Source organism: Xenopus laevis, chromosome 2L (assembly GCF_017654675.1).
Source record: "Xenopus laevis strain J_2021 chromosome 2L, Xenopus_laevis_v10.1, whole genome shotgun sequence".
Taxonomy (NCBI): Eukaryota; Metazoa; Chordata; class Amphibia; order Anura; family Pipidae; genus Xenopus; species Xenopus laevis.
The window spans coordinates 127326202-127351896 of record NC_054373.1 but is presented as its reverse complement, the minus strand read 5'-3'; the positions used below and the strand labels follow the sequence as shown (position 1 = coordinate 127351896).

General features: G+C 37.4%; 1 protein-coding gene across 1 annotated transcript in view; it reads right to left on the bottom strand.

The window, feature by feature from the left end:
* Positions 1 to 1075: 1075 nt before the first annotated feature.
* Positions 1076 to 25695, bottom strand: part of uggt2.L (UDP-glucose glycoprotein glucosyltransferase 2 L homeolog) — a 139046-nt gene continuing 114426 nt past the window's right edge. Inside the window, exons 32-39 of the mRNA XM_018247246.2 lie at positions 23116 to 23214; positions 20978 to 21062; positions 20693 to 20875; positions 17177 to 17337; positions 16969 to 17083; positions 10585 to 10701; positions 3628 to 3772; positions 1076 to 2213 (exon numbers count right to left, since the gene is read on the bottom strand). Coding sequence (XP_018102735.1) covers positions 2191 to 2213; positions 3628 to 3772; positions 10585 to 10701; positions 16969 to 17083; positions 17177 to 17337; positions 20693 to 20875; positions 20978 to 21062; positions 23116 to 23214 — 928 coding nt within the window. The 3' untranslated portion in view covers positions 1076 to 2190. The remainder of the gene's footprint in view (positions 2214 to 3627; positions 3773 to 10584; positions 10702 to 16968; positions 17084 to 17176; positions 17338 to 20692; positions 20876 to 20977; positions 21063 to 23115; positions 23215 to 25695) is intronic.

Genomic DNA, 25695 nt, shown 5'->3' with positions numbered 1-25695 from the left:
TTTATTTGCACCAGGCACATGTACCAAGCGCATTCTCACTCATTTGCCCATAATCTACTCTCTATCGGCTCCTGTATGTCAGTGTGCGAGCCCCAACCACTGCTTTATAATGTTGTGGTTATGTAGCCTTAAAGCGATACTGACATCAGAAAATAACCTTTTTTTATTATCTATCATAACATTGTCATAACATGCTTTTACATTACCTCTCTTACTACCCTGTTCCTCTAAGAGAAGGCTGCCATATTTGTGCAACAGGAGTCCGTTAGCAGTAGAAACTCTGACAGGCTGAGAAGGGACAATCAGGTTGACAAAACAGTCAAGTTGAGGAACTTTAAGAGACAATTACTTACAAAAGCAGAACTATCAGTGAAAAATTATCAACATGACCTATAGGTAACTTTTAATGTAGATTTAATATTTTGAAAAGAAAATCTTTAGTGTCAGTATCACTTTAAAGGACAAAGAAAGTCTAAAATAGAATAAGGCTAGAAATGCTGTATTTTGTAAACATGAACTTACTGCACCACAAAGCCTAATCAAACAAATGATTTATGATTTTAAAGTTGGCCACAGGGGGCTGTCATCTCGTAACTTTGTTAAACATCTTTGCAAGACAAGACTGTGCACATGCTCAATGTGGTCTGGGCTGCTTAGGGATCGTCATAAATTATCAAAACAGGACAAGCTTTAGTTCTGCATGGCTGGTAAGTAAGGCGGGGGCTCCCCCTGCTGTTCATAAGTATGATTGTTTCCCTGCTCAGCAGTTTGGGACCATCTGACTATTCCTATTCACAGCAGTAAATGAAGGGAGAATTTCACTGCATACAGTCAGGTTTCTTATAAAAACGGTACACTTTTTTAATTAAAGTATATTGGAGATACATTTATTTTTCATTAAAGAAAGTAAAAATGGAATATTATTTTTTTGCCTTTACATGCCCTTTAAGCATTGAAATTTGCTCTAGTGGTGGCAAATAGCACTCATTATATACTATGTTCTGAAGTGCAACTACAGCCACTGTCCCGCCCCAGCTATATCCAAATCTGCAATAATCGACATGATCTGGTAATAGTGAGGAATGTAAATAAAGTGTGTGTTTGTTTATTTCCATTGATTCAGTATCATACATAGCTGCCACTAGTTGAAAAACCACTTCTACAGTCACTGCCATTGGACCATAGAAGAGCTGGGCTAAAAGAAGACACACCCCCCTCCCCTATAGGACGTGTTTAATCGTCATGGTTACAGCAACATAACTGTCTTTTATACACATATTTTTAACAAATAATCACTGAATGACTGAGTTGGCCCATTTTAAAAAAACAAGCACATTTTCAGAGAAAGAGAGACAAAGCAGAGACTGTCCCTTGAGATGGAGTTTGACGTGACAAATTCCTTTAAGTGGGTACAGCCAGCAGAGCAGAAAACAAAAGCTCTAAAATGGAAAAGCATGAAGACCCCTTTATAGAGACACTTTGGAGACTTGCCCTTCAGTGCCATGTTTTCAGACCTTATAAATAACAAATGTAGCCATGTTAAGAACAATATATACAATACTTGCCACTTACATGAGAAAAGAAACAAATGCTGCCATTATACATTGCGCCTGAACCCCAAAACCTCAGGAATGTTGTGTAAGAAGCAGAGGGCCGTATGTATAAAAATGGGGCGGGGGACATGCCGACACTGAGACTGCTGTACACATATAAAAGTAATAATGTACAATATCAATCCCATTCTAAAAATTGGCCTGTCTGTTCTTCCCCCACTGTGAAGAGAAATCTCCTTGACTTTGGAACAAGCAAAGATTTCTCAGCACATTTAAAGCAAAACGCAGGGAAAATATCACTCCTGATGTAGAAATCAGATGGTACATTGACTTTAGTCTGTGAAACTAAAAACAGAGTGTGTAGCAGCTCCGCACAATCCCCACTTTACACAATTCCAGCCAGAGCCAACATGGAAGTAGAAAAAGATGAATGACCGGCTCCGTATGAAATAGCTCCGCTGAACCTGCCAATGATTTTCTTCCTCAGCTTGTTAGGCAAATAATTCATGTGGAACGTTCCATCACAACCAATGAAACAATGTCCTTTTGTAACGATTTTTTTTTTTTTTTTTGTTCCCTTAAAGGTCTTTGCAGAAAGATAAAGTAAGCGCCACTGTTCCCTGGATACGGCACGGCGCTAAAGTTCATCGTGTTTCAAGCCTGGAAACAAAAGATACAAAACATTTCATTCTCGTAGGCTGGGAAATGTGTTACATAAACATTGCAGATTAGCAGATCCTGGAAATGTCTAAAGTGCAGACTTATTAAATATTGAAGTAGAGAATCCCAAGGCATTTATTAAAACTATCCTGACAGTCGGGAACGTTTTTAACAGATTGACATATTTATCATAACGGATACCTGTGTCACATCAGAATGAGTTTGACTCGTTATAAAGCAAAAGTGTTTCTATGCTAAAGATTGCATTTATGATTTAAGATAAAATGGCCATACACAGACTGGCGTCTATCGTACCCAGCCATCATCCTGTGATATTATACATGTGTACGGCCATTATTCTCTTTGTTCGCTTGATAATATTAAAGAGACTTTAAAGGGATTCTGTCACTGGAAAACATGTTTTTTTTCTTCAAAACGCATCAGTTAATAGTGCTGCTCCAGCAGAATCCTGCTTTTCAAAAGAACAAAAAGATTTTCTTATATTTCATTTTGAAATATGGCGTTGGGCTAGACATATTGTCAGTTTACCAGGTGCCTCCAGTCATGTGACATGTGCTTTGATAAACTACAGTCACTCTTTACTGCTGCATTGCAAGTTGGAGTGATATCACCTCCTCCCTTTCCCCCCAGTAGCCTAACAACAGAACTATGGGAAACAGGTCTGGACTGAGAATTAAAATAGGCCCTGGCATTTCAGGTACACAGAGGCCCAATCAGCCCCCACCAGCCCACTAAATACTGACTTTCTATGGGACCTTATAGCAGCCCTTCTGGCATTTGCCAGAACCCACAGATTGCCAGTCCGGGCCTGATGGGAAGGTAACCAGATAACAGCTCCCTGACACAAGATAAAAGCTCCCTGACACCTGCATTGCTACACATGTTCCCATGCCCCACCTAGTGCTGTGATATAAGAATAAGTAAAAAATCCTAGTCCAGCTCCATAACTGGAGAAAGGAGAAACAATAACGTATCTGAAAGCAGTTCCATTGTAAAGTGCTGGCTAGTTTCTGAAAGTACATGACCAGGAAAAATGACCTGAGATGGCTGCCTACACACCAATATTACAGCTAAAAAAAAAAAGACACATGTTAGTTCAGGAATAAAACTTTATATGGAAGAGTGAATTATTTGCAGTGTAAACAGTGTAATTTAGAAATAAAATCTACACCATAAAAATCATGACAGAATCCCTTTAACTATGGGTTGTAATGGATTTCATGAATTAGGGGCCTACGCTTCACTATAGAAATTATATGGAAAAAGTTGAATAGAATAATAACGCAACAGACGAGTCCTTTCAGATAGAATCTATGACTCTATAGTTTCTCTTGTAAGAGATTGAGACTCTCGGCCCTAAATAATGACAATAAATCACATGACTAGCACTTACCATTTACAGAGGACGCCGTTATATTCCTACTCTCCTCTTCAATGTGTTTCAGCAGCTGCCTTATTTCTGTGTCATACTGTGTCCATTCAGGGACTATCCGGGCTGCAGCTTTCAATTTTGGTTCTTTAGTTTTGGGATTGTTGCACTACAGTAAAATATGTTCAAATAAAACATAATTGCATATAAAACCTACATCGAGGGCATACAAGTTCCAAAATCTAATCATTAAGCCACCGTTACAAAGGCACATAACAGCAATGAATTTGACCTGCTTTAGTCCCATCATGTCTTGTACAGGTATGGGACCTGTTATCCAGAATGCTCGGGACCTGGGGGTTTCCGGATAACGGATCTTTCCGTAATTTGGGTCTTCATGCCTTAAGTCTACTAGAAGTTCATCTAAACATTAAATAAACCCAATAGGCTGGTTTTGCTTCCAATAAGGATTAATTATATCTTAGTTGGGATCAAGTACAAGCTACTGTTTTATTATTACAGAGACAAAGGAAATCATTTTTAAACATTTGGATTATTTGGATAAAATGGAGTCTATGGGAGACAGCCATTCTGTAATTGGGAGCTTTCTGGATATCGGGTTTCCGGATAAGGGATCCTATACCTGTACTGTGCAGTTGCTCATCAGCCCTGTAAGTGAGATAACAAGCGCAAAAACAAACAAGCCATAACTGAGGCTTCTGTGCTGCTACCCATAGTACAGTTGGTAGACAAGAGTGCTTGAGTAATGGAGTAGCTTGAAGCATGTACATTGGGCACCACTGATTTGAATTCTGTACATAGCCAACAACTGTTATATAATATTAAAATATCATAATAATACATTTCCCCATGGTGCACTTCCGTATACAGTAAAGGTCCCAAACTCCATATTAAAGGAGTGGTTCACCTTTGAGATATCTTTTAGTATGACGTAGAGACTGATATTCGGAGACAATTTGCAATTGGTTTTCATTTTTTATTATTTAAGGTTTTTGGGTTATTTGGCCCTTCATTCAGCCCTTTATTCAGCAGCTCTTCAATTTGCATTTTAAGCAATCTGGTAGCTAGGATCCAAATTACCATAGCAACCATGCATTGATTTGAACAAGAGGCTGGAATATGAATAGGAGAGGCCTTAATAGAAAGATGACTAGTAAAAAGTAGCAATAACAATACATGTGTAGCCTTACAGAGCATTTGCTTTTTAGAAGGGGCCTGCAACGCTCATTTCAAAGCTGCAAAGAGTCAGAAGAAAAAGGCAAATAATTATTAAACTATTAAAAATAAATAATGAAAACCAATTGAAAAGTTGCTTAGAATTGGTCATTCGATAACATGTTAAAAGTTATCTTCAAGATGAATCACCAACCAAAGTAAAGCCAACACCATATAGTATTCATTATTACCTACAATATTAGGGTTTTTTTTTCACTTATCTTACAGAATGTCTCATTCAAAGCTAAAGTAATGATATGCATTGTTTTTGTCTCTCTCTCTTACCCCTCTTAAAATACTACTGTGCCCTCTGTAATGATGGACACCTGAAATGTTGTGGGGAAAATCTTTTTCAAATTATAGAGAGAATTAAAGGTAGGATTTGTAATGTAAGATCCTGAAGGAGACAAGCAATTCAACGTAATTGCACCCACAGCCATATATTGCACTTAATAAGTAATTGTATAGATATCAAAATTACTTTACAATTACATCTTCTACAAAAGCATTTGGTTCATCATTTCACTGGATCCCATTGTAATAAGGCTGGTGTAATATTCCTCCAGAGACAAACAAAAGGAAACATTGCAGCCTAAACGGTAACTCCAGGTGCTAATGTCTGAAATACTTTATATTTGGATAAAACGGAGACCCAGCTGAAAGAATCCACTGCATGCCAAGTAAACTAGACAGACAGACAGCTCAAAAACCTTTTCATCGTACAGTTTAGTCGAGTAAATACAATTCAGTATCAGCGTGGAAGAAAACTTCTATAGGTTTCTTCAGTGAACAAATATTTAAGCAAGGGAACATTTATAAGAAAAATATGGCACTGCGGGGAACAGAATCTCTTCCTCACAAACCAACACAATTCCTTAACACTCAGAAGTCTATGGCCAAATTACGAAATATAAAAAAGCATTTGCTAGAAGATTAGCATGGACAGACTATTAGGGCATCACAGTAGAATACAACATACGCTGCCCATGCACTAGGCATTCATTTTACTGGAAATGTCTTTATCAATAAATCATGGTGCAGACAGTTAAGATCTTGAAGATGTTGTTTAAATAACATCATTATTTTGCCCTTGCCATAGTAAAAATAATACAATTCTGCCTTCTGATTCTTAATAGTTTACCGACATTAACAAATTGAGCATTTACAGAAGAAGACATGCTCTACAGAAGAAGACATGCTCTTGGGCAATATGCTCTACATTTTCTCTCCATTTGCCACATACTGAAAATGATAAGCCCACGGATAATGATTTCGCATTGATTTCTTTGAGTTCGTCCCTATAGGCCCAGGTGGAACAAAGAGCTTCCTCCTTCTGTTAAGAACATTGACAAGAAATATGGGTTTGACATCACATTCAACGGATTGGAAGATTATATTTAACTTAGTATGAAAATGACTGGGAATTAAACACAGCCATGAAAAAAATCTATTTGTTGTGCCTGAAGCAAAAGAATATACAGTGCAAGGTCAGAAGATTCTTTCAAGGGAATCTAAGCCTTCTGGGTTAATGGGTCATTTCATTACAAAATATATCTGCTACAGTCTGTGATCAATGGCCTCATATATGAACAGGTATCAAAAAAATGTTCCAGTTGAGGTACTGCCATGAAAACGAAGCTGCTAGAGACACTTAACTGTTGCAAGGAAGAAGCTCAGCATTCCTAGGCAGCCAAGATTCCGCCAGTCAGATGTTACATGAAAATTTTGGATGGTTACAAGTCAGCTGCAATATCAATATACCAATTTTTATTTAATGGAGGCATATTATAGCAGCGGCAGCATGCTGGGGGAATATCCAGCATATTATCTAAAATTGGCTTTCTTTCATAAAATTCCCTCTCTCTCCACCCTGTCAACTACATTTATCCCAGAGTCTTTGTAATCTTGCTTGACTAACATGTTATATAAACATCTGATTGTGAGGGTATACCCATTAGGCAGTTCCTCCGAGTTAAGAGGAAGTGCTCAGCGGTTGACTCATAAAACACATGCCAAGGAGTTGAAAGACAGGTTCTCGAAGAGGTCCTATCAGGAAGACATCCTAGATGCAGCCTATTGGAGAGTTTAGGGTATGGAAAAGGACAGTTTTGCTAAGAATAAAGGAAGTGTAGAGGGTAGAAGATCACCCCAGGCAAGGGACCCAATTTTTATTTTTTTACAACAGACTATAGTGAGCGTTTGGGGCTGTAATAAAATATCATTCACAAGTATTAAAGGGATACTGTCATGGGAAAAATGTTTTTTTCAAAATGAATCAGTTAATAGTGCTGCTCCAGCAGAATTCTGAAATGAAATCCATTTCTCAAAAGAGCAAACAGATTTTTTTATATTCAATTTTGAATTCTGACATGGGGCTAGACACATTGTCAATTTCCCAGCTGCCCCAAGTCATGTGACTTGAGCTCTGATAAACTTCAATCCCTCTTTACTGCTGTACTGCAAGTTGGAGTGATATCACGCCCCCCCCCAGCAGCCAAACAAAAGAACAATGGGAAGGTTACCAGATAACAGCTCCCTAACACAAGATAACAGCTGCCTGGTAGATCTAAGAACAACACTCAATAGTAAAAACCCATGTCCCACTGAGACACATTCAGTTACATTGAGAAGGAAAATCAGCAGCCTGCCAGAAAGCATTTCTCTCCTAAAGTGCAGGCACAAGTCACATGACCAGGGGCAGCTGGGAAATTGACAACATGTCTAGCCCCATGTCAGATTTCAAAATTGAATATAAAAAAATCTGTTTGCTCTTTTGAGAAATGGATTTCAGTGCAGAATTCTACTGGAGTAGCACTATTAACTGGTGCATTTTGAAAAAAACATGTTTTCCAATGACAGGATCCCTTTAACCAATTCTTTATAGGGACATTGGATAAAAGGGGTTATGTGGAATGCTTTTGGTGAATTTATGCAATGTATGTTCTGTTTTATACGCTCTTGATATTATTAGTTGGAATTGTCATGTGATTATGAGGATCTATAATCTAAACTTTGCGTTGTGATTGGATACGAGTCTACGATTAAGGACTGCTAAGGTCCAAAGCGCTTAAGGTGGTGCACCCTGGCCTCATAATGTCGATTTGATGCTTTCAATTTACTTTGAATAAAGCTGAAGTCTTTTACATTTTCGATGTGCAGCACATTCTATGGTTTGTGGTCTGATGGGGGAAAGTTTGTTGTGGCTTAGCACTCCTCTCAATTATGGACCAACAGAGTTGCCATCAGTGGCGTAACTAGATGTTACTGGGCCCCATAGCAAATTCATTTTATGGCCCCCAACATAACCACAAGTTGCCCTTTTTTACCAATATATTTTGAAATTGCTCATTAATTAGGGCCTCATGGGGCCCCTATACCTCCTGGGCCCCCCTGCAGCCGCAGGGTCTGCTTCCTCTGTAGTTACGCCCCTGGTTGCCATACTAAGGAGCACGTCTGGAGTGGTGTTTGTTGTGAGTCTTAAACAAGTAAAATGCAGTTGCCCACCTTCTTAAAATGTAATTTTGGTGCAGGACAACTAGAGAGTTTAAGTGTGTGGGTAACTTAAAGATACAAATGGGGAGGAGGGGTAGAAAGTGCTGCAATATACAATGGTTGTGGCATTGCCTGATAAGCACCAAGACTGTGCCAGAGGTTATGCCAGTGCTCCAAGGTAGTCTTTAATTTTAGCTGAGATTGAAGGAATGTGCTAATTAAAGGTATTAAATGATGGAATCCCACAGTTGAGGAATAGCAACAGAGAAAGTTTTAAGGCAGAAAACAGCAGTACAAGTGTTTGGTGTAACCAATCGGTGGCTCTGAGAGGAATGGAGGAAATGGCCAGGAAAGTATGGAGACACAAGAGAAAATAGGTAGGGTGGGTAGAGTTACAAAAGGTAAAAAAAAGGAGTTATTTGCTTAATGGGAAGCCATGAAAAGGATTTCAAGAGTGGAGGGTGCTGTTCTCTGTTAGACCAGAGGAGGATGATTTTAGCAGAGTTTAAGGCAGAGTAGGTAGAGCTGTATTGTTTGGCAACCCGTGATTGCCATCTTCCAATAGTTTCCATTAAAAATGAGGCCATTGTGTAGCTTAGAAAGTCTGAACAAATGCACTTAGTAATACAAGCAAAGAAAAGTTCTAAATGTTTAACCAAGCACATTTATGAATCTTCCCAAAAGCCCATTAAGAGAACTGTCATACTTATTGAACTAAATATAAATGCACACAGTTTGTTTACATTTATTCTAGAAATATAGCTAGCAAAATTAAAGGCAGGAAAGCAACGAGGAGCAGAGCACCATACACAGATAGGCCAGTAATGAATCATAAATCTTTTCGTCTGCTGCATTTACAGACAAATACGTCTTTACTATTTTCATTACAAAAGGTTTACCCGCGTGCACAAGCAAACATAGCATGATGTGTTTAAAACATTAGCAGCCCCAAGGAAATGTTGTAATGCCTTTTCTTCACCATGATTCATTTCTTGCCTACACTGCCTTCCTGGTGTTATTAGCAACTCTGACAGCATTGCCGGCGGCATAAAGGACAATGTAAAGCCACTTCCCTTAAACCTCGAAGTAAAGGCAATGCCATATCATGGTTATTAGCACATTATGGGCTCCTGTCTCAACTTCTGACACATACAAGACAATATGATAATATGAAAAAGTCAATTTCATAGCAGTAGTGCCACAGAAATATGTCTATGGTTTATTAGTCAAAGAGTAATATTAGCTGTGCAGTGAAGGGAGCCAAATTAAAAACATTTATATACAAGAGAACACTCACGAGGCATTGTAGGAGACCAAATAGCTTACCAGCAAACAAAATTAGGTTTTTGTTCTAAAACTTAACTCTGCACTGGATGATCTACATCTTCAATATGGATAAACAATTTAGCAGGGATGACCAATGTTATTGTTGGACAGATCAGCCCATTATTTGGAGGTCCATGATGCATACCTCCCAACATTTGGAAAACAGAAAGGGGGACAAACAGATTTGCTGTATGTAGTGCAGGCAACACCCCCTAAACACTGCATCTACATCAATTCTACAAAATTTGGCAGGCTATGGAAAGTTTGAACACATTTCTGGAGGTTTTAGGGTCAAGTTTTATGTGTTATTACAGTTTTGCTAATGAAGGTGAATTGCCCTTTAAGCTGTGAGTCTCAGTTCTCCCAAGAGACCTGCTTATCTTAAATAGTTACAATTGTTTCTGCCAAGTATCCTGTGCTCTCTGCCAAAAAGCCTCTTATTTAATTAAGTTTTAGATACTTGATATCTTTTTCTGGCTGTTCAGTGCAGGGGATCAAAGAGAAAATAGTGGCATTTCAGTAACAAGCCAGGACTGCGGGTTGAGCTGTCAAAATCGGGATTGTCCCGTGAGAAACAGGACAGTTGGGAGGTATGTCCATGCAGTTTTGGTTGGCCAATAATCTTGTTAGGTCAATGCTAGTAAAATCACATCAGCATTCTGACCACAACTGGACTGCAGAACATACTGCCATGTTGGGAATGACTCAACTATAACAAACACCTTGTGTGCATGTGTGCAGAGCTTTAGGTGCAAGGAAGGCCAAACCAGTATCCTTGTATTTTAAATACTTGTTCCTCCATTAATAATAAGCAGAAATAATTCTTATATAAACAACCCAATTCTTATTTACAAGGCTATTTATAAGGCTGCTGATGGCAGTGATCTTCTCAATAAAGCCCAAACAAGTTCATATATGAAAACTTACCAAATCAATTGTTTTAGCTTTCTCCTTGGACTTGTCGTCACACCACGTCTCACACCACAGCCATTCTTGTGGAAGAGATTTAATGGCTACTTGATGTATCATGTTGTTTGGTAAATCCTTAGTGAAAAAGGCAACAGGCATTACTTTATACTGTACTTTCTCCAATAAAACTACAAGTATGTAAGTACTATAAGTCACCAAGGAGTTACGTTACCATATAAAAGCATGAGGCTGTAGTCCAAGTGCTTTAATTCAGTTCAAGTAACTCCAAAGTGACTTAATATCTTTATAAATTTAAACAGGAGGTAGATTATTAATTATAATTTACAGTTAAATGTATATAGGTTAGAAAAGAGTTTTCTCTCTTTGCTGCAGAAAAATGGCTGGTACAAGAGTAAGATTTCCAGTGCTTTTTTACAAAATAATAATGGTTATGTTGTGCTTTTAGACAAGTGACAGGCAGTGTGCAAGGGGAGAAACTTCAAGAAGAGATCACCATAATTTATAAATGTTATGTTTATAATGTTGTAGGATTGACTAAAGTACCCCTATTGTAAAATATAAGGATATTATAAGTTACCGTGGCGTTCGGTAAGGTTGAGTGTTTTTATACAGGTCAGAGAGTCTGAGGTGACTTCTAATATCCTCATATTTTGCAACAGAGGGTACTTTATTATAATACACACAGTTCAGTAATTCATGTGACAGAAGCGTCAATTATGACCGATGACATCACCAAGCACTGTTAATATAGTGAATAAAGTACCCCCTCTTGTAAAATATAAGGATATTATAAGTTACAGAGGAGTTTCATGACCATATAAAAACACGAGGCCGAAGGCCGAGTGTTTTTATACAGGTCATGGAACTCCGAGGTAACTTCTAATATCCTCATATTTTGCAACTGGGGGTACTTTATTTATTATAATACACAAGTTTCAGTGAGTCATGTGACAGAAATGACATCAGAACTCACCGTTTATAACTGATGACATCAGAACTCACCGTTTATAAGGATATAATTTACAGGATATTCATGGCTTTTGTGTATTATAAGGATATAATTTACAGGATATTCATGGCTCTTGTGTATTGTAAGGATATCATTTACAGTTTGGTCCAATAGAGAAACGACCAAACTGTATATTATATAAAATATATATACATACACACACATCATATAAAACTGCACTCACAGGTCTTGCAAAGTGAAATAAATGCTAGCTTATTTAACCAACGTTTCGGTCTCAGCAGAGACCTTTCTCTGCCATGGCACCACTCAGCAAGTCATTTTGTCTTCCACTGGATCAGAAAGAATTATGTCATTGAAACCGTAAAATATTGCAGAGCTATAAATGATTGAATTCTACCTTAAAAGTCATAGTTATAATATGCGAGAGAGATCCAGATGGAGGCACAGGGGAAAGCTGTTGCTGTAGTTCTCCTGAGTTCTTCAGCAACTTACATTATATTTTTAAGTTTTAGGGCAGAGACACACGCTGCAATTCGGGAAGATTAGTCGCCCGAGTGACTCTCCCCGAACTGCCTTCCTGCCATCTAGAATGAAAATCGCCAGCGGGATGGCACTTGGAGTGCTTCGTTTTCTGAAGTCTCATGAAGTTGCCTCACAAGAAAACATCAGGCGACTTTGGAAAACAAAGCGCGCCGAGTGCCATCCCACCGGCGATTTTCATTCAAGCCGGCGGGAAGGCAGTTTGGGGAGATTAGTCGCCCTGAAGAAGAGGAGATTTGTCGCCGGGCGACTAATCTCCCCGAATCTGCCCGTGTGTCTCTGCCCTTATACTGCTAATACGTTGCTTCTGTCAAAGTAGCTGTTGTGGACAGTTGGCTACCAGAAGGTAAAAATGTCTGATGCTGGCAGTCTCTCTGGTTAAGTTAATTATAATTGTTCTCTCCCATCATCTCAGAAAGAACTGAGAAGAGCGGTGTTTTAGTAGTGTAAAGCTGCGAATATCTTTTTAAACTAGAAAAAAATAAATAACAAAACTGCTCATTTGAGCAGTGTTTACTTCCCTTTAAAAAAAAAACCCTCCACTTCTTCGTTAAATATGATATTAACTGAAACATGCTGCTATAACTGATATCTTTCCCCGCTATTATTATCTATTCCATACTCTATTTGAATATATACAGCATACCTAGAGTGAATAAAAATGAATAGCGTAGGAGCTCAGCAGTGATACAGTGCTCATGTGTAACATAGGTAATGATTGCTGGATACTTGCTTTATTCCTTTCAGCAAAGCCTCTAGAACTGCACTGTTATCGTTTTAAAAATGTCCTTGTGCTTATCAGTAGTGCTGTGCAGAATATCTCATGGAGGGAACAGGCTGGTGGAGATGTGCTGCATGTAACTTGCCTGCAAATTTCCCTGAAACGGTCATGATAATTTTCCCACTCCATAAATTCCACCATTTTCTATTAGTTTACAGGTGAAAGGCTTGTGAATATTCATTCCTTTGTTCTTAGCTCTAGTTCTAATGATCTCACTGCTTGCATGACTACTTTCCTTTTCCAGTGCAACACAATCCTGGGAAGATGTTAAGTCTGGAGGCTGCTCCTGTGTTTTAATAAGCTTCTCTGGGAATAGAGATCTCTGCACCGAGGCAGATGTTAACTGGTGCCTGGGAGTTTTGCAGGGACTGGCTTGTGTGCCATGACCAACTTTTGTGTGGATGCTTATGCTTTATAATGCTAACAACTTTCAGTGGAACCCAGACTAATCATTATGCAGAATGCAACTTTTGGCAAGCCTGTTCTCACAGATGTAATTAGAACAGTTGAAAAAAGAAAACAAACAAAAAAAAATATTCAGGTATTATGATTGCATTGAAGGACCGTGGGGAAATTAATAGCTAGAATAATTTCAGTGGTATGATTTAAAAAAAAAACATTTATGAATTTTTTCTCCTCTTTATGACGAGCTGCCTTGCATCTGGTTTAGGTTATTTGTGGCATAACTTGGCACCCAAACTACGATTAGAATTTTTTAATTACAATCTGCATATACATATAAACATATACTGTTTATACAGCAGCAGGTAATCAGGGCAGATACCAAAAGAAATACTGCAAGTCCTTTCCATCTAAAATCTCTTAAATCTCGCTGTCCCCCTTCTTTAGTGGAAAAAACGGAGCATAACAGAATACATATATGGGACCTGTTATCCAGAATGCTCGGGACCTGGGGGTTTCCGGATAATGGATCTTTCTGTAATTTGGATCTTCATACCTTAAGTCTACTAGAAAATCATGTAAACATTAAATTAACCCAATAGTCTGTTCTTGCTTCCAATAAGGATCAATTATATCATTGCTTGGATCAAGTACAAGGTACGGTTTTATTATTACAGAGAAAAGGGAAATCATTATTTTAAATCTGGATTATTTGGATAAATTGTAGTTTATGGGATAACGGATCCCATACCTGTAATACAATTTCTGATGATTGAGTGCTCTGATTTAGGTACAGTAAAGAGAATATCTATATAACAGGTATGTAACCCATTATCCAGAAAGATCTAAATTACAGGATCCAGCATAGACTCCATTTTAAGCAAATAATTCACATTTTTAAAAACGATTCCCTTTTTCTCTGTAGTAATAAAACAGTACCTTGATGTAAACTTAGATATAATTAATCCTTATTGGATGCAAAACCAGCCTTTTGGGTTTAACGAATGATTGAATGAATTTCCTCAGTAGACTTATGGTATGGACCGACAAATTACGAAAAGAACCATTATCCGAAAACGCCCAGGTTCCGAGCATTCTGGATAACAGGTCCAATAGCTGTATATGTATATACAGGGAAAAAACAGCACTCCTAGTATTTAAAGAATTGCTAAACAAAAATGTAAATGCAGAAAAAAGAAAAGTTTATTAATTGACGTTTTTGTCTCACACATAAACCGTCATCAGGAGTGAAATTTGCATTTATATTTTTGTTTGGCAATTTTTTAAATTCTAAGTGTGCTGCTGTTCTTGTGGGGTTTTTTGTACTAGCACCAAGATTTTGTAGCTGCATTTGCTGTGCACCCTTTTGACCCTTTATGTATGCAATTTCATCAATCTAGTTCCTAGGGTCCAAATTACCCTTGCAACCATACATTGATTTGAACAAGAGACTGAAATATGAATAGGAGAAGGCCTGAATATAAAAAATAAAATTGTAGCAATAACAATAAATATGTAGCCTAACAGATAATTTTCATTTTAGATGGGGTCATTGAGCCCCATTTAAAAACAGAAAGGGTCAGAAGGAGGCAAATTATTCAAACATTTGAAAAGTTGCTTAGAATCATCCATTCTATAAATAAAATGTAACGAAAAGTTGAACCACCCCTTTAAAGTAGATTTTCCAGAACAAATTTATTTCAAGCTGTAAGCTACTGGCGATCACATCCACTGGTAATTTATTCCCACTAGCCATCACAGCTTTCAGTCAATTAACGCTTTCTCATATATATACTTTCTACCTTGCAGTCCTGTTAAATAAGTGTAACATATTGCATCTGACTAATTCAACTATTTTTTGCTTCTCAACTGCCTCCAGTGCATAGAGAAGAATATTTAATTTAAGAACTAAGGATAGTAAGTAAGTAAGGATTAACAGTCTAGAGGGGTATACATCTTACATCAATCACTTCTTTTTGAAATCTCAGAAATACCCCCAGCACTGTTGCCAATGGTCATTTTAGTAAGTTGATACTCAGTGAGGATCATGCTGTACAGCGGGAGCGTAACTAGACCCAAAGGGGCTAAAGGATTAATATAATAAAAGGCACAAAGTTTGCACCATTTTCAGAAAACCAGGGCAATGCTAAATTTACTCATCTATCTTAAAGTAAAAATATGATTGATTGCTGTGGCCTATTATAACATATGCCTGTTGCTATCTTTATAAAGACATTTTAATCCCATGTGTAACATTTTGTATGATATCATACCTCCCAACATTTTGGAAATAGAAAGAGGGACAAAAATATTTGCCACGCAGAGTCTGCACATTTTTTGACCATCCCCATTTTTGTGGCCACACCCTGTAATTACCATGTTCATTTTACAAATGTGGCAGGTTATGAAAGTTTGAACACATTTCTGTGGTTTTTATATTTTATTACAGTTTTGCTAATAAACGTGAATTGCCCTTTAAGCTGCAAGTCAGTTTCCCCAAGAGACCTGCTCATCGTAAATTATTACAAAAGTATCTAAGTATCTATTCTGGGTTCTGTCCCAGAAGGCAATTAAGTTAGAAACACATAATTTCTGTCTGTTCAGTGCAAGAGATCAAAGGGAAAGTCGGGACATTTCAGTAACAAACCAGGACTGTGGTCTGAGCTGTCAAAACAGGAGGTATGTAATATACTAAACAAAGTACAGGTATTGGATGTTATCCATAATTCAAATTACAGAAAGATCCATTATCCGGAAGACCCCAGGTTCCAAGCATTCTGGATAACAGGTCCCATACCTGTAGTATGTTTTTTCCTCTTCTACATCATGCACTACTGGCTCTGACCACATGTACCGCTGAAACACTGTAGCAGTAGTCGATCTTTTAGTCAAGACTACATTTCCTACAATGCATTGCATTCGTATGCAGTTCTCTTTCTTAATAAGCCTGTTAATCACAGAACATTGGAGTATGTATATATATATATATATATATATATATATATATATATATATATATATATATATATATATATATATATATATATATATATATATATATAAATGTGAAAGGGCTGCGGCACACACTTACTGGAGTCGAGATCCAGGTGCTAGTCAGAAAATTTTTTTGTATATGTATGTAGAAAGCTGACGCACACTGGGATTTCTCAAAAATGAATCATATTTTATTGGATCGACGTTTCGGTCCTCACATGGACCTTTATCTTGATTATTTTGAGAAATCCCAGTGTGCGTCAGCTTTCTACATATATATATATATATATATATATATATATATATATATATATATATATATATATTTATATTATATAGGTTTACAACCTTTAATTTGATTTGTTGCAAATGCTGCTTTCTAGATATTTAAAACCCATAAAAGATGAATTAACCATATTATACATATTGCAATTAAAAAATCGTTTAAATGTTATTTTTGTGTGTCCGCTATCTGGATTCTGCTATTAGAGACCAACCTGTCATCCTACCATATTGTCCATTATAGGAAAACTGATCACAATAGAACTTGAGCTTTTAAACCAGAGGAGGAGAAAATGGTCACTAGATGGAAAAATCCCCTTCATTAAATAAGATTGCAGAGTTTCCTAGTGTAGTAGCCTAATTCCATATTAAATGATGGTGTACAGGAACTACAGTCTTCTGAAGACATTACCTGATCCAGGTTGGACAAGCTGTTTGGATCTTGGCTGAGAGCCTGGTACTGCCCACGAAGTCTGTCTCCTGCAGCAATTTTTCGGAACTTTTTCAGGTCAACAACATATAATGCACTGCAAAGAGAAAGAGACACTTGCAATATGTGTAGCAGCGGAACCCTACATTTACAGAATATTCACTTATAATTGGAAAATCCATTGTTCTACCTGATGTGGTATTTTCTGTGCCCCAGATGTGACGCCCAATAGCCAGATTTCCAGAAACGATACCCGTCCATCTCTTTACGACTGTCACAAAAAGGAGTGTAGCCATATGGAGCTCCTCCAAGGTTAAACTCACGTAGTTCGTTCAAATCTGCTCTGACAATCTACCAGACATAAATGTGAGAAACATATAAGAACCAGAGAAAGAGTAGAACATTATAAAAGTCTTTCTTTGTCAAGCTCAAGATACTTCATTTGATCATATCTAACTACCTTCTTTCCAAAAAGTCTTGTTGCAGATGTCAAAAGACACCGAATGGAAAAGTAAATACAGTGGTGTGAAAAACTATTTGCCCCCTTCCTGATTTCTTATTCTTTTGCATGTTTGTCACACAAAATGTTTCTGATCATCAAACACATTTAACTATTAGTCAAAGATAACACAAGTAAACACAAAATGCAGTTTTTAAATGAGGGTTTTTATTATTTAGGGAGAAAAGAAATCCAAACCTGTGTGAAAAAGTAATTGCCCCCTGAGCCTAATAACTGGTTGGGCCACCCTTAGCAGCAATAACTGCAATCAAGCGTTTGCGATAACTTGCAATGAGTCTTTTACAGCGCTCTGGAGGAATTTTGGCCCACTCATCTTTGCAGAATTGTTGTAATTCAGCTTTATTTGAGGGTTTTCTAGCATGAACCGCCTTTTTAAGGTCATGCCACAACATCTCAATAGGATTCAGGTCAGGACTTTGACTAGGCCACTCCAAAGTCTTCATTTTGTTTTTCTTCAGCCATTCAGAGGTGGATTTGCTGGTGTGTTTTGGGTCATTGTCCTGCTGCAGCACCCAAGATCGCTTCAGCTTGAGTTGACGAACAGATGGCCGGACATTCTCCTTCAGGATTTTTTGGTAGACAGTAGAATTCATGGTTCCATCTATCACAGCAAGTCTTCCAGGTCCTGAAGTAGCAAAACAACCCCAGACCATCACACTACCACCACCATATTTTACTGTTGGTATGATGTTCTTTTTCTGAAATGCTGTGTTACTTTTACGCCAGATGTAACGGGACACGCACCGTCCAAAAAGTTCAACTTTTGTCTCGTCGGTCCACAAGGTATTTTCCCAAAAGTCTTGGCAATCATTGAGATGTTTTTTAGCAAAATTGAGACGAGCCTTAATGTTCTTTTTGCTTAAAAGTGGTTTGCGCCTTGGAAATCTGCCATGCAGGCCGTTTTTGCCCAGTCTCTTTCTTATGGTGGAGTCGTGAACACTGACCTTAATTGAGGCAAGTGAGGCCTGCAGTTCTTTAGATGTTGTCCTGGGGTCTTTTGTGGCCTCTCGGATGAGTTGTCTCTGCGCTCTTGGGGTAATTTTGGTCGGCCGGCCACTCCTGGGAAGGTTCACCACTGTTCCATGTTTTTGCCATTTGTGGATAATGGCTCTCACTGTGGTTCGTTGGAGTCCCAAAGCTTTAGAAATGGCTTTATAACCTTTGAAATTGAACTCAGGTGTGATAAACCACAGTTAAGTTATTTTTTAACAAGGGGGGCAATCACTTTTTCACACAGGCCCATGTAGATTTGGAGTTTTTTTTCTCCCTTAACGTAAACCTTCATTTAAAAACTGCATTTTGTGTTCAATTATGTTATCTTTGACTAATACTTAACGGTTTTTGATGAGCAGAAACATTTAAGTGTGACAAACATGCAAAAGAATAAGAAATCAGGAAGGGGGCAAATAGTTTTTCACACCACTGTATAACAGATTTCATTTCAAGATCAATTAAATATTGCAATCAGGCTTGTAAGGCAGATAAGTTGCTGTGTGGTAGAATAATACCCCAATGTTTCAGACACCAAGTCCTTTGTCAAGAGGATTCTCCTCTACATACATGACTTGCGTCTAGTGGATCACATGCTATTGTCATTCTTGATGCCACATCTATCAGTATAAATGTCTGACACTATTTGTGCGAGGTTTATGAAAGTAGATGTTAATTTGGGTCATCAATAGTGAATCGCTAGGAAAGTGGTGCCCGCTATAATGCTGGAATACTGGTTAAAAGAAAAAACAACATTGCATTGTGGGTAAAAAACATGTCCATTTGAACCCATATTACAGCAACACTGTCATCATTTATTATACTTCTTGTGCCAGAACCCTAGAGAAACCTTTTATTATGTTATGCCTCAGCAACTACAGGATAGTAGAGCAGTAAATAAGTAAAATTTTCATTTACAAGTTGGTCAGGGTTGTGTCTGGTCATTCAGCTGTTCAAGCTGGTATGGCCGTTCAGTTCTAGGGCTGCCCCTCCTTATCAGTTTGCTTCATAATTCTGTCCTTCAGCCTCCCAGATGCCCTGCTTTGTCACATCAATGTGATTAACCCATCCTGTCCCACAGCTGCTCATTTCTATACAGTTGGCCATACATGGGGGTAATAAAAGTCAAAATCGGTCTTGGCATTTCAAGCACAGAGATGCCCAATAAGGGTCGGACTGGAGCACAGGGGGCCCACCGGGTTCCACACTTCCGGGCACTGGCGCGCACTGCGCATTAGTGATCAATGGCCCAAACTCTGGCGCGCATGCTCGAAAACTGGCACCAAATACTGTCGCTTATGCGCGAACACCGCACAAAGCCGGCATGCATCGTGTCACACATTTTTTTCTTGGTACAATTTTTTTCTCATACAAAGCCAATTTTTTTTTTTGCTTTTAGGCCCCTAGAACAGTATCTGTGATACTACAGTCCAATTCAGGAAATTCCCTACCATTAGTTAAAAAAATAAATGTTTCTTCTTTTTCCCCCTCTATAGAAACCCATGTGTGACAAACTCCATTGTTAAGCAACGTAGTATGAAAAATTCAATAGTCAGAGTTCTTCTCTTCCTTTGTCTATTTTTACACTGAAAATGATTCTGAAATGTTACCACTGCAGGCAGTTGGTTTTTATATAACTTACGTAAGTTGGAAAGAAATGACTGGTGTGGCAAAGACATATGCGTGAGGGAGGGGGTTAAGGGAACATGTCTTAATAACACAATTTAATGATGCTCTAGGATTCAGACTGTCAATATTCGGATTAAACGTGTCTCAACTCCAGGGCTTGGCTTGGATTTGTAAGGATCTATGAAGCATTGGTTCTTATGCTTCTCTCATTAAACACAAGCACACATTCCTTTCCTTAGGAGCTATAGGCAAGACACAGATCATTTAAACACCGAACATCCTGAACTTATAAGAACAAAGGAAAGGAATAAAAATACAGAACCAAAAGCTTTTGCAGGGATATTCTGCAAAGACAGAGAAAAAAGTCAATGAGCTTCACAAAACCTTCTAGTATTGAAAGAATGTTCACATAATTACCCAAGATGGATTCACAATCAAGGCCTGTTTGCCACTAGGCTTCATATTTGGATTTGAAGAAAACAGGTTTCATGCCATTTGCTGTTTGTCGCTTAAATACCTGTAACCTGGTTCTTGATTATGCTATATAATTAGACAAATGTACTATACCTGGTCAGCATCAACAAAGATAATTTTATCCACTGCAAGTGGAAAGAGTACATCCAAGAAAAGGATTTTATAACCCCATATAATTCGTTGTTTTTCAGTCTGCTGGTGAAGCCACCGAGGCCATTTGTACTGCACCAGTTCATACTGGAATCCATACTTCTCAGCCATAAAGGGAATGATTTCCTAAGGAGAAAAAAATAGGATACACATTAAAAAGAAAAAAAAAGGAAACAGCAAGGATCATTTAATTGCAAGAGCCAAACAAACGGAAAAGAATGGTTTTACCTTAAACTTGGGCGACAGATAGTTTTTTAAAAACCAAAACTTCACAGGTGTTTTGGTATTCCGTAGAACTGAAAGCATCATAATTCTGCAACAAAATCAAAGAACACATCATGGAAAAATTTTGGTGGAATAGAAAAAAGGACAATGTGGCCTATTAAAAAAACCTGTACTAAGTGAAACTGTTGGGAAAATAGTTAACAGAGAAGAATTATCAGTAAATGTCAAGGTGAATAAGGGAAGCTGTTGATGCTATAAAAGCAACTTGGACAGTTAGTACAAATGCTTAAGATGAAATCATCTGTATTTAGATCCACAAAATAATTCAAATCAATTCATCAGCTAAATGAACTGCCCATTTATAAACCAAACTGCATCCAAAGCCTTTTTGCACAAAACTGTATGGCACCTGTTTAGATAACCCTTCACCAATACTTGTTTGGGGACTTTTGGAGTTAACAGGCTCCAAATCTAATAGTGAATGGTCTGTACAAGCTTTTATTGGAAGTCAGTAAGTGCCTACTTAATACTGATACATCCACAATAATGCTGCAAGTTCTTTAGTATGTGCCAGATCTTTGCTCAGCATTCAGAAAGGGGCCCTACAACATATAATCTCATCACAATTTACTGGTTCTGTCACAAGTACACTTTTGTTGAAAGCATAATGAAATAATGTTTACTTACAAAGAACAATGGGGTTGGGGTGTGTACCCTGCATGCCACCCCATTCATGTTTTTATTAAACCATGCCTAATACATATCATATTGTATAAATTCTTTAAAAAATCTAGTATTTATTTTGCTAGATTCTTATGAGAAATTTCTGTTGACATGGGGTCCTTGGTTGGTATATCGACACGGGGTCGATATATCTAATATTCCCTTTTCTCTGTAAATGTCTACCAGGGTATTTTCAAAGTCAGAGTTGAAATCTTGCTTCTAAATTTTATTTTAATTTTATTTATTTACTTATTTCATTTTTGTCCTGTCTCCCTTTTAATTTTTCAATCATTTATGTTGCTGAACGTTTGTTTGTATCATAACAGATTTGTTCTTAAGATTGCAACTAGACGCGATTTTGTTTTCAAGATGTTTATTGTTACAAATTGTCTTATATATCAATGTTGTAAAACAATAAAAACTTATTGATATAAAAAATCTAGTATTTATAAAATGTTTGCAATTATAAAATGATTGTAGCCGACAAAATCTAATTAAAGTACTTTGAAGTTTATCTTCTCTCTGAATTAGTTTCCTTTTTTTCTCGAAACGATCCAATAGTTTTCCACATGGAGAGAAATGACAAAATATGTTTCTCTAAAGTAAAATGTGTAAAACTTTTCTTGACTTTCTGTAAAGCAGAAATAACAAACTAGCATTATATTTTGATTACAGACGCCAGTATATGGGGGTTTGGGCAGATGCCATAATTGTTGGCATTGCTGCCTTTCAGGACTTAGATCTTGGGTCTGACTCTGCCTAGGGTACTGTGAGGGCTGTTTATATATTAACGTCACGCTCATGTGGGTTTCCTCTGAGTGCTCCATTTACTCCCACTGAGCAAAAACCAGTTTAATTAACTTATTATGGAATCAACCTGTGTTGTATTTGAACCTGTACTATAGAAATTACATTGTAAGTTCCATACTTAGGGGCTGATGTAAAATGATCTAATTTTCTCTGTAAGGAACTCTATAATATGTGTGTGCTTTATAAATAACAGGATGATAAACTATTGCATGGTGCACAGTTGGTGGGGACATGGTTACTTTACTAGGTCCTACAAATGACACAGACGTTACAGGCCATAAACTTTATGGGACGACTGTAATGCTAATCAAGCTGGTAAGCCATCTGTGGGACTAGTCTTGTTACAGGAGACGTTAGAGATGAGCATACACTGTGAGATGAGAATAATAATAAAAGAATGTCAGGCTGTATGAGGTTTTGTCTACATTTTATCTAATAAAATCAGCTTTGAGGTGGCATTTGCTAAGGATTGTACAGTAAGAGAATATCTGCAATAATGCATACAAAGTACAAGGTCATTGAAAACTGTCCAACCAGTAACTTGACTGCAGTGTCCACTCGGATCACAAGGATGCATATATGTACAGTATTGTTATGGCAGCCCTTACCTTAGAAAGCGTTCATACAAATGTCCAGAAGCAACAGAAAAAATATTTAAAACATCATGTTTCTTTTCTTTGTCTTCAGAATTTCCTGCCCCTGTGAAACTGGATATCAAAACAAATATGTTATACGTTTGGCCAGTAATGTTGCTTTAGGACAAAACATCACGTGCTATCATGTTAATTTGCTTTATTTAACAAGAACATGTAGCCACTTACTTGATATAAGCACCTTCATAATGTTTAGGGCCTTATGGGATATAAATGTGAGGTTTTGTTGTTAATATTCTAAAATAACTAATAATTTGCACCAGCGTGGTTACCATTAGTATCAAATAATATTTTGTTTTCATTTTCTACCTTTTACGTTCCATTCCGTGCTGCAATAAATTCCTGGGAACATTGACTTTATCAAAATAAAGGAAGCAGGTAGACAAAGGGAAACAAAACCTCTATACATCTTATTATTTAAAAGAAACAAACATTCTACCAAGCTTAGAAACCACAAAACTTTTGTACCTGTCATAGTAAAACTTGTATGATAGTATGGGATGCTGTGACACAGTGCAGCATCAGGAGCAAACTACTGGAGTATCCTGTTCAATTGTATTAGTGGTACACTACAGGAGTAAAAGTATGCAGACATTCTAATGATTGGGATTGGTTATTTAAGACAATACCCCACACTGCTGACACAGGCAACAGTTTCTAAATGGGACACTATTGTGTTAAAACAGAAAAGCTCCCTGACCTCAACCCAAATTAACATTAGTAGGATGACTCTGCAAGTCAAGCCCAACATTAGTGTGCAACCATTATTGAATGGAACCAAATAACATCCAACAATATTTCAACTTGTAGTGGAAAGCATAGCATTGAGGCAACATAGGAAGGCCCAGCTTTAATAACAACACCCTTTGTTTTGGAATGAGATGTCGTTAAGGCATGTTTCCTCATACTTTTGGCCATATAGAGAATTTCATATCAAATAAGCTGTGCAACTGTTCTCCTCTAATAGCTGAACGATGTAGAAGCGAGTTCCATGCTCAGTTTAAAGTATAACAAGTAGGTTTCATTTTTCACAATCTGTGATTCACTGTACAAAACATGGCAGACAGTTTTTCTTCATTTATTTGAACATAAGGCATATTTTATTGTCTTCCTAATGCCTTTAGTGCACTGCAAGCAATACAAAAACATCTTTATAATTTAGAGAAGGTATTTTAAATGGCACATATTATTGTAAAGCCAGTGCTGAGATTTGCTGGTTGCTAAAGAGAAAGTGAGGCAGCAGATAAGCAGCTATAAATCAGATGAGTGTGGCTGCCAGTTGACTAACACCAGAGATGCCTGAAAGCATTGATTAACATATATCATGAATAGGAAATTATTTGATTTATTATAAAAGTAGTAAAATGGGGTTGATTGTTTAGTATAGAGTGAGGACTGCAAATGCCATTCAACTCCCCATGGACCAGCATGATCAGCTGCATGGACTATAGTAATGAATTATAAAGTGATGTATCATTCCTTGCCAGTGGTACAGATGGATAAATGAAAATCTTCAAAGTTGGTAAGGGCAAGACAAAAAAGATTAGTATTACTGATCACTAGCTACAACTTACAGAAAAATACTTGTAACAATATGAGTGTTCTGTACTACAAATTAAAAAAAGAATACCTATTTAGAGTTTTCATTGAAGTGGTTTTAATCCAACCTGTAATTTATAAGGAGTCAAAAGCGCGCCACTTCCTGTTCATTCAAAGAGTAGTCTCTGCTGTGTTGATCCTTTGTAAGGTATAAAAGATCCCCTGCTATCTGTCTATAATGTCCTCTAATGTACGTAAAATAGAATAATCATGTCCCATTGCAAGCGTCTTTTTTCTGAAAAAAAAACAACCCCAACCGCGAAAGTCTAATTTAAAGCTTCAATCCCTTTAACTTGTGTGTATATAGTGAATAAAGTACCCCCTCTTGTAAAATATAAGGATATTATAAGTTACCGAGGAGTTTCATGACCATATAATAACAAGAGGCCGAAGGCCCAGTGTTTTTATACAGGTCATGGAACTCCTCGGTAACTTCTAATATCCTCATATTTTACAACTGGGGGTACTTTATTTATTATAATACACAAATTTCAATGAGTCATGTTACATAGTTACATAGTTACATAGTTAAATTGGGTTGAAAAAAGACAAAGTCCATCAAGTTCAACCCCTCCAAATGAAAACCCAGCATCCCTACACACACCCCTCCCTACTTTTAATTAAAATTCTATATACCCATACCTATATTAACTATAGAGTTTAGTATCACAATAGCCTTTAATATTATGTCTGTCCAAAAAATCATCCAAGCCATTCTTAAAGGCATTAACTGAATCAGCCATCACAACATCACCCGGCAGTGCATTCCACAACCTCACTGTCCTGACTGTGAAGAACCCTCTACGTTGCTTCAAATGAAAGTTCTTTTCTTCTAGTCTAAAGGGGTGGCCTCTGGTACGGTGATCCACTTTATGGGTAAAAAGGTCCCCTGCCATTTGTCTATAATGTCCTCTAATGTACTTGTAAAGTGTAATC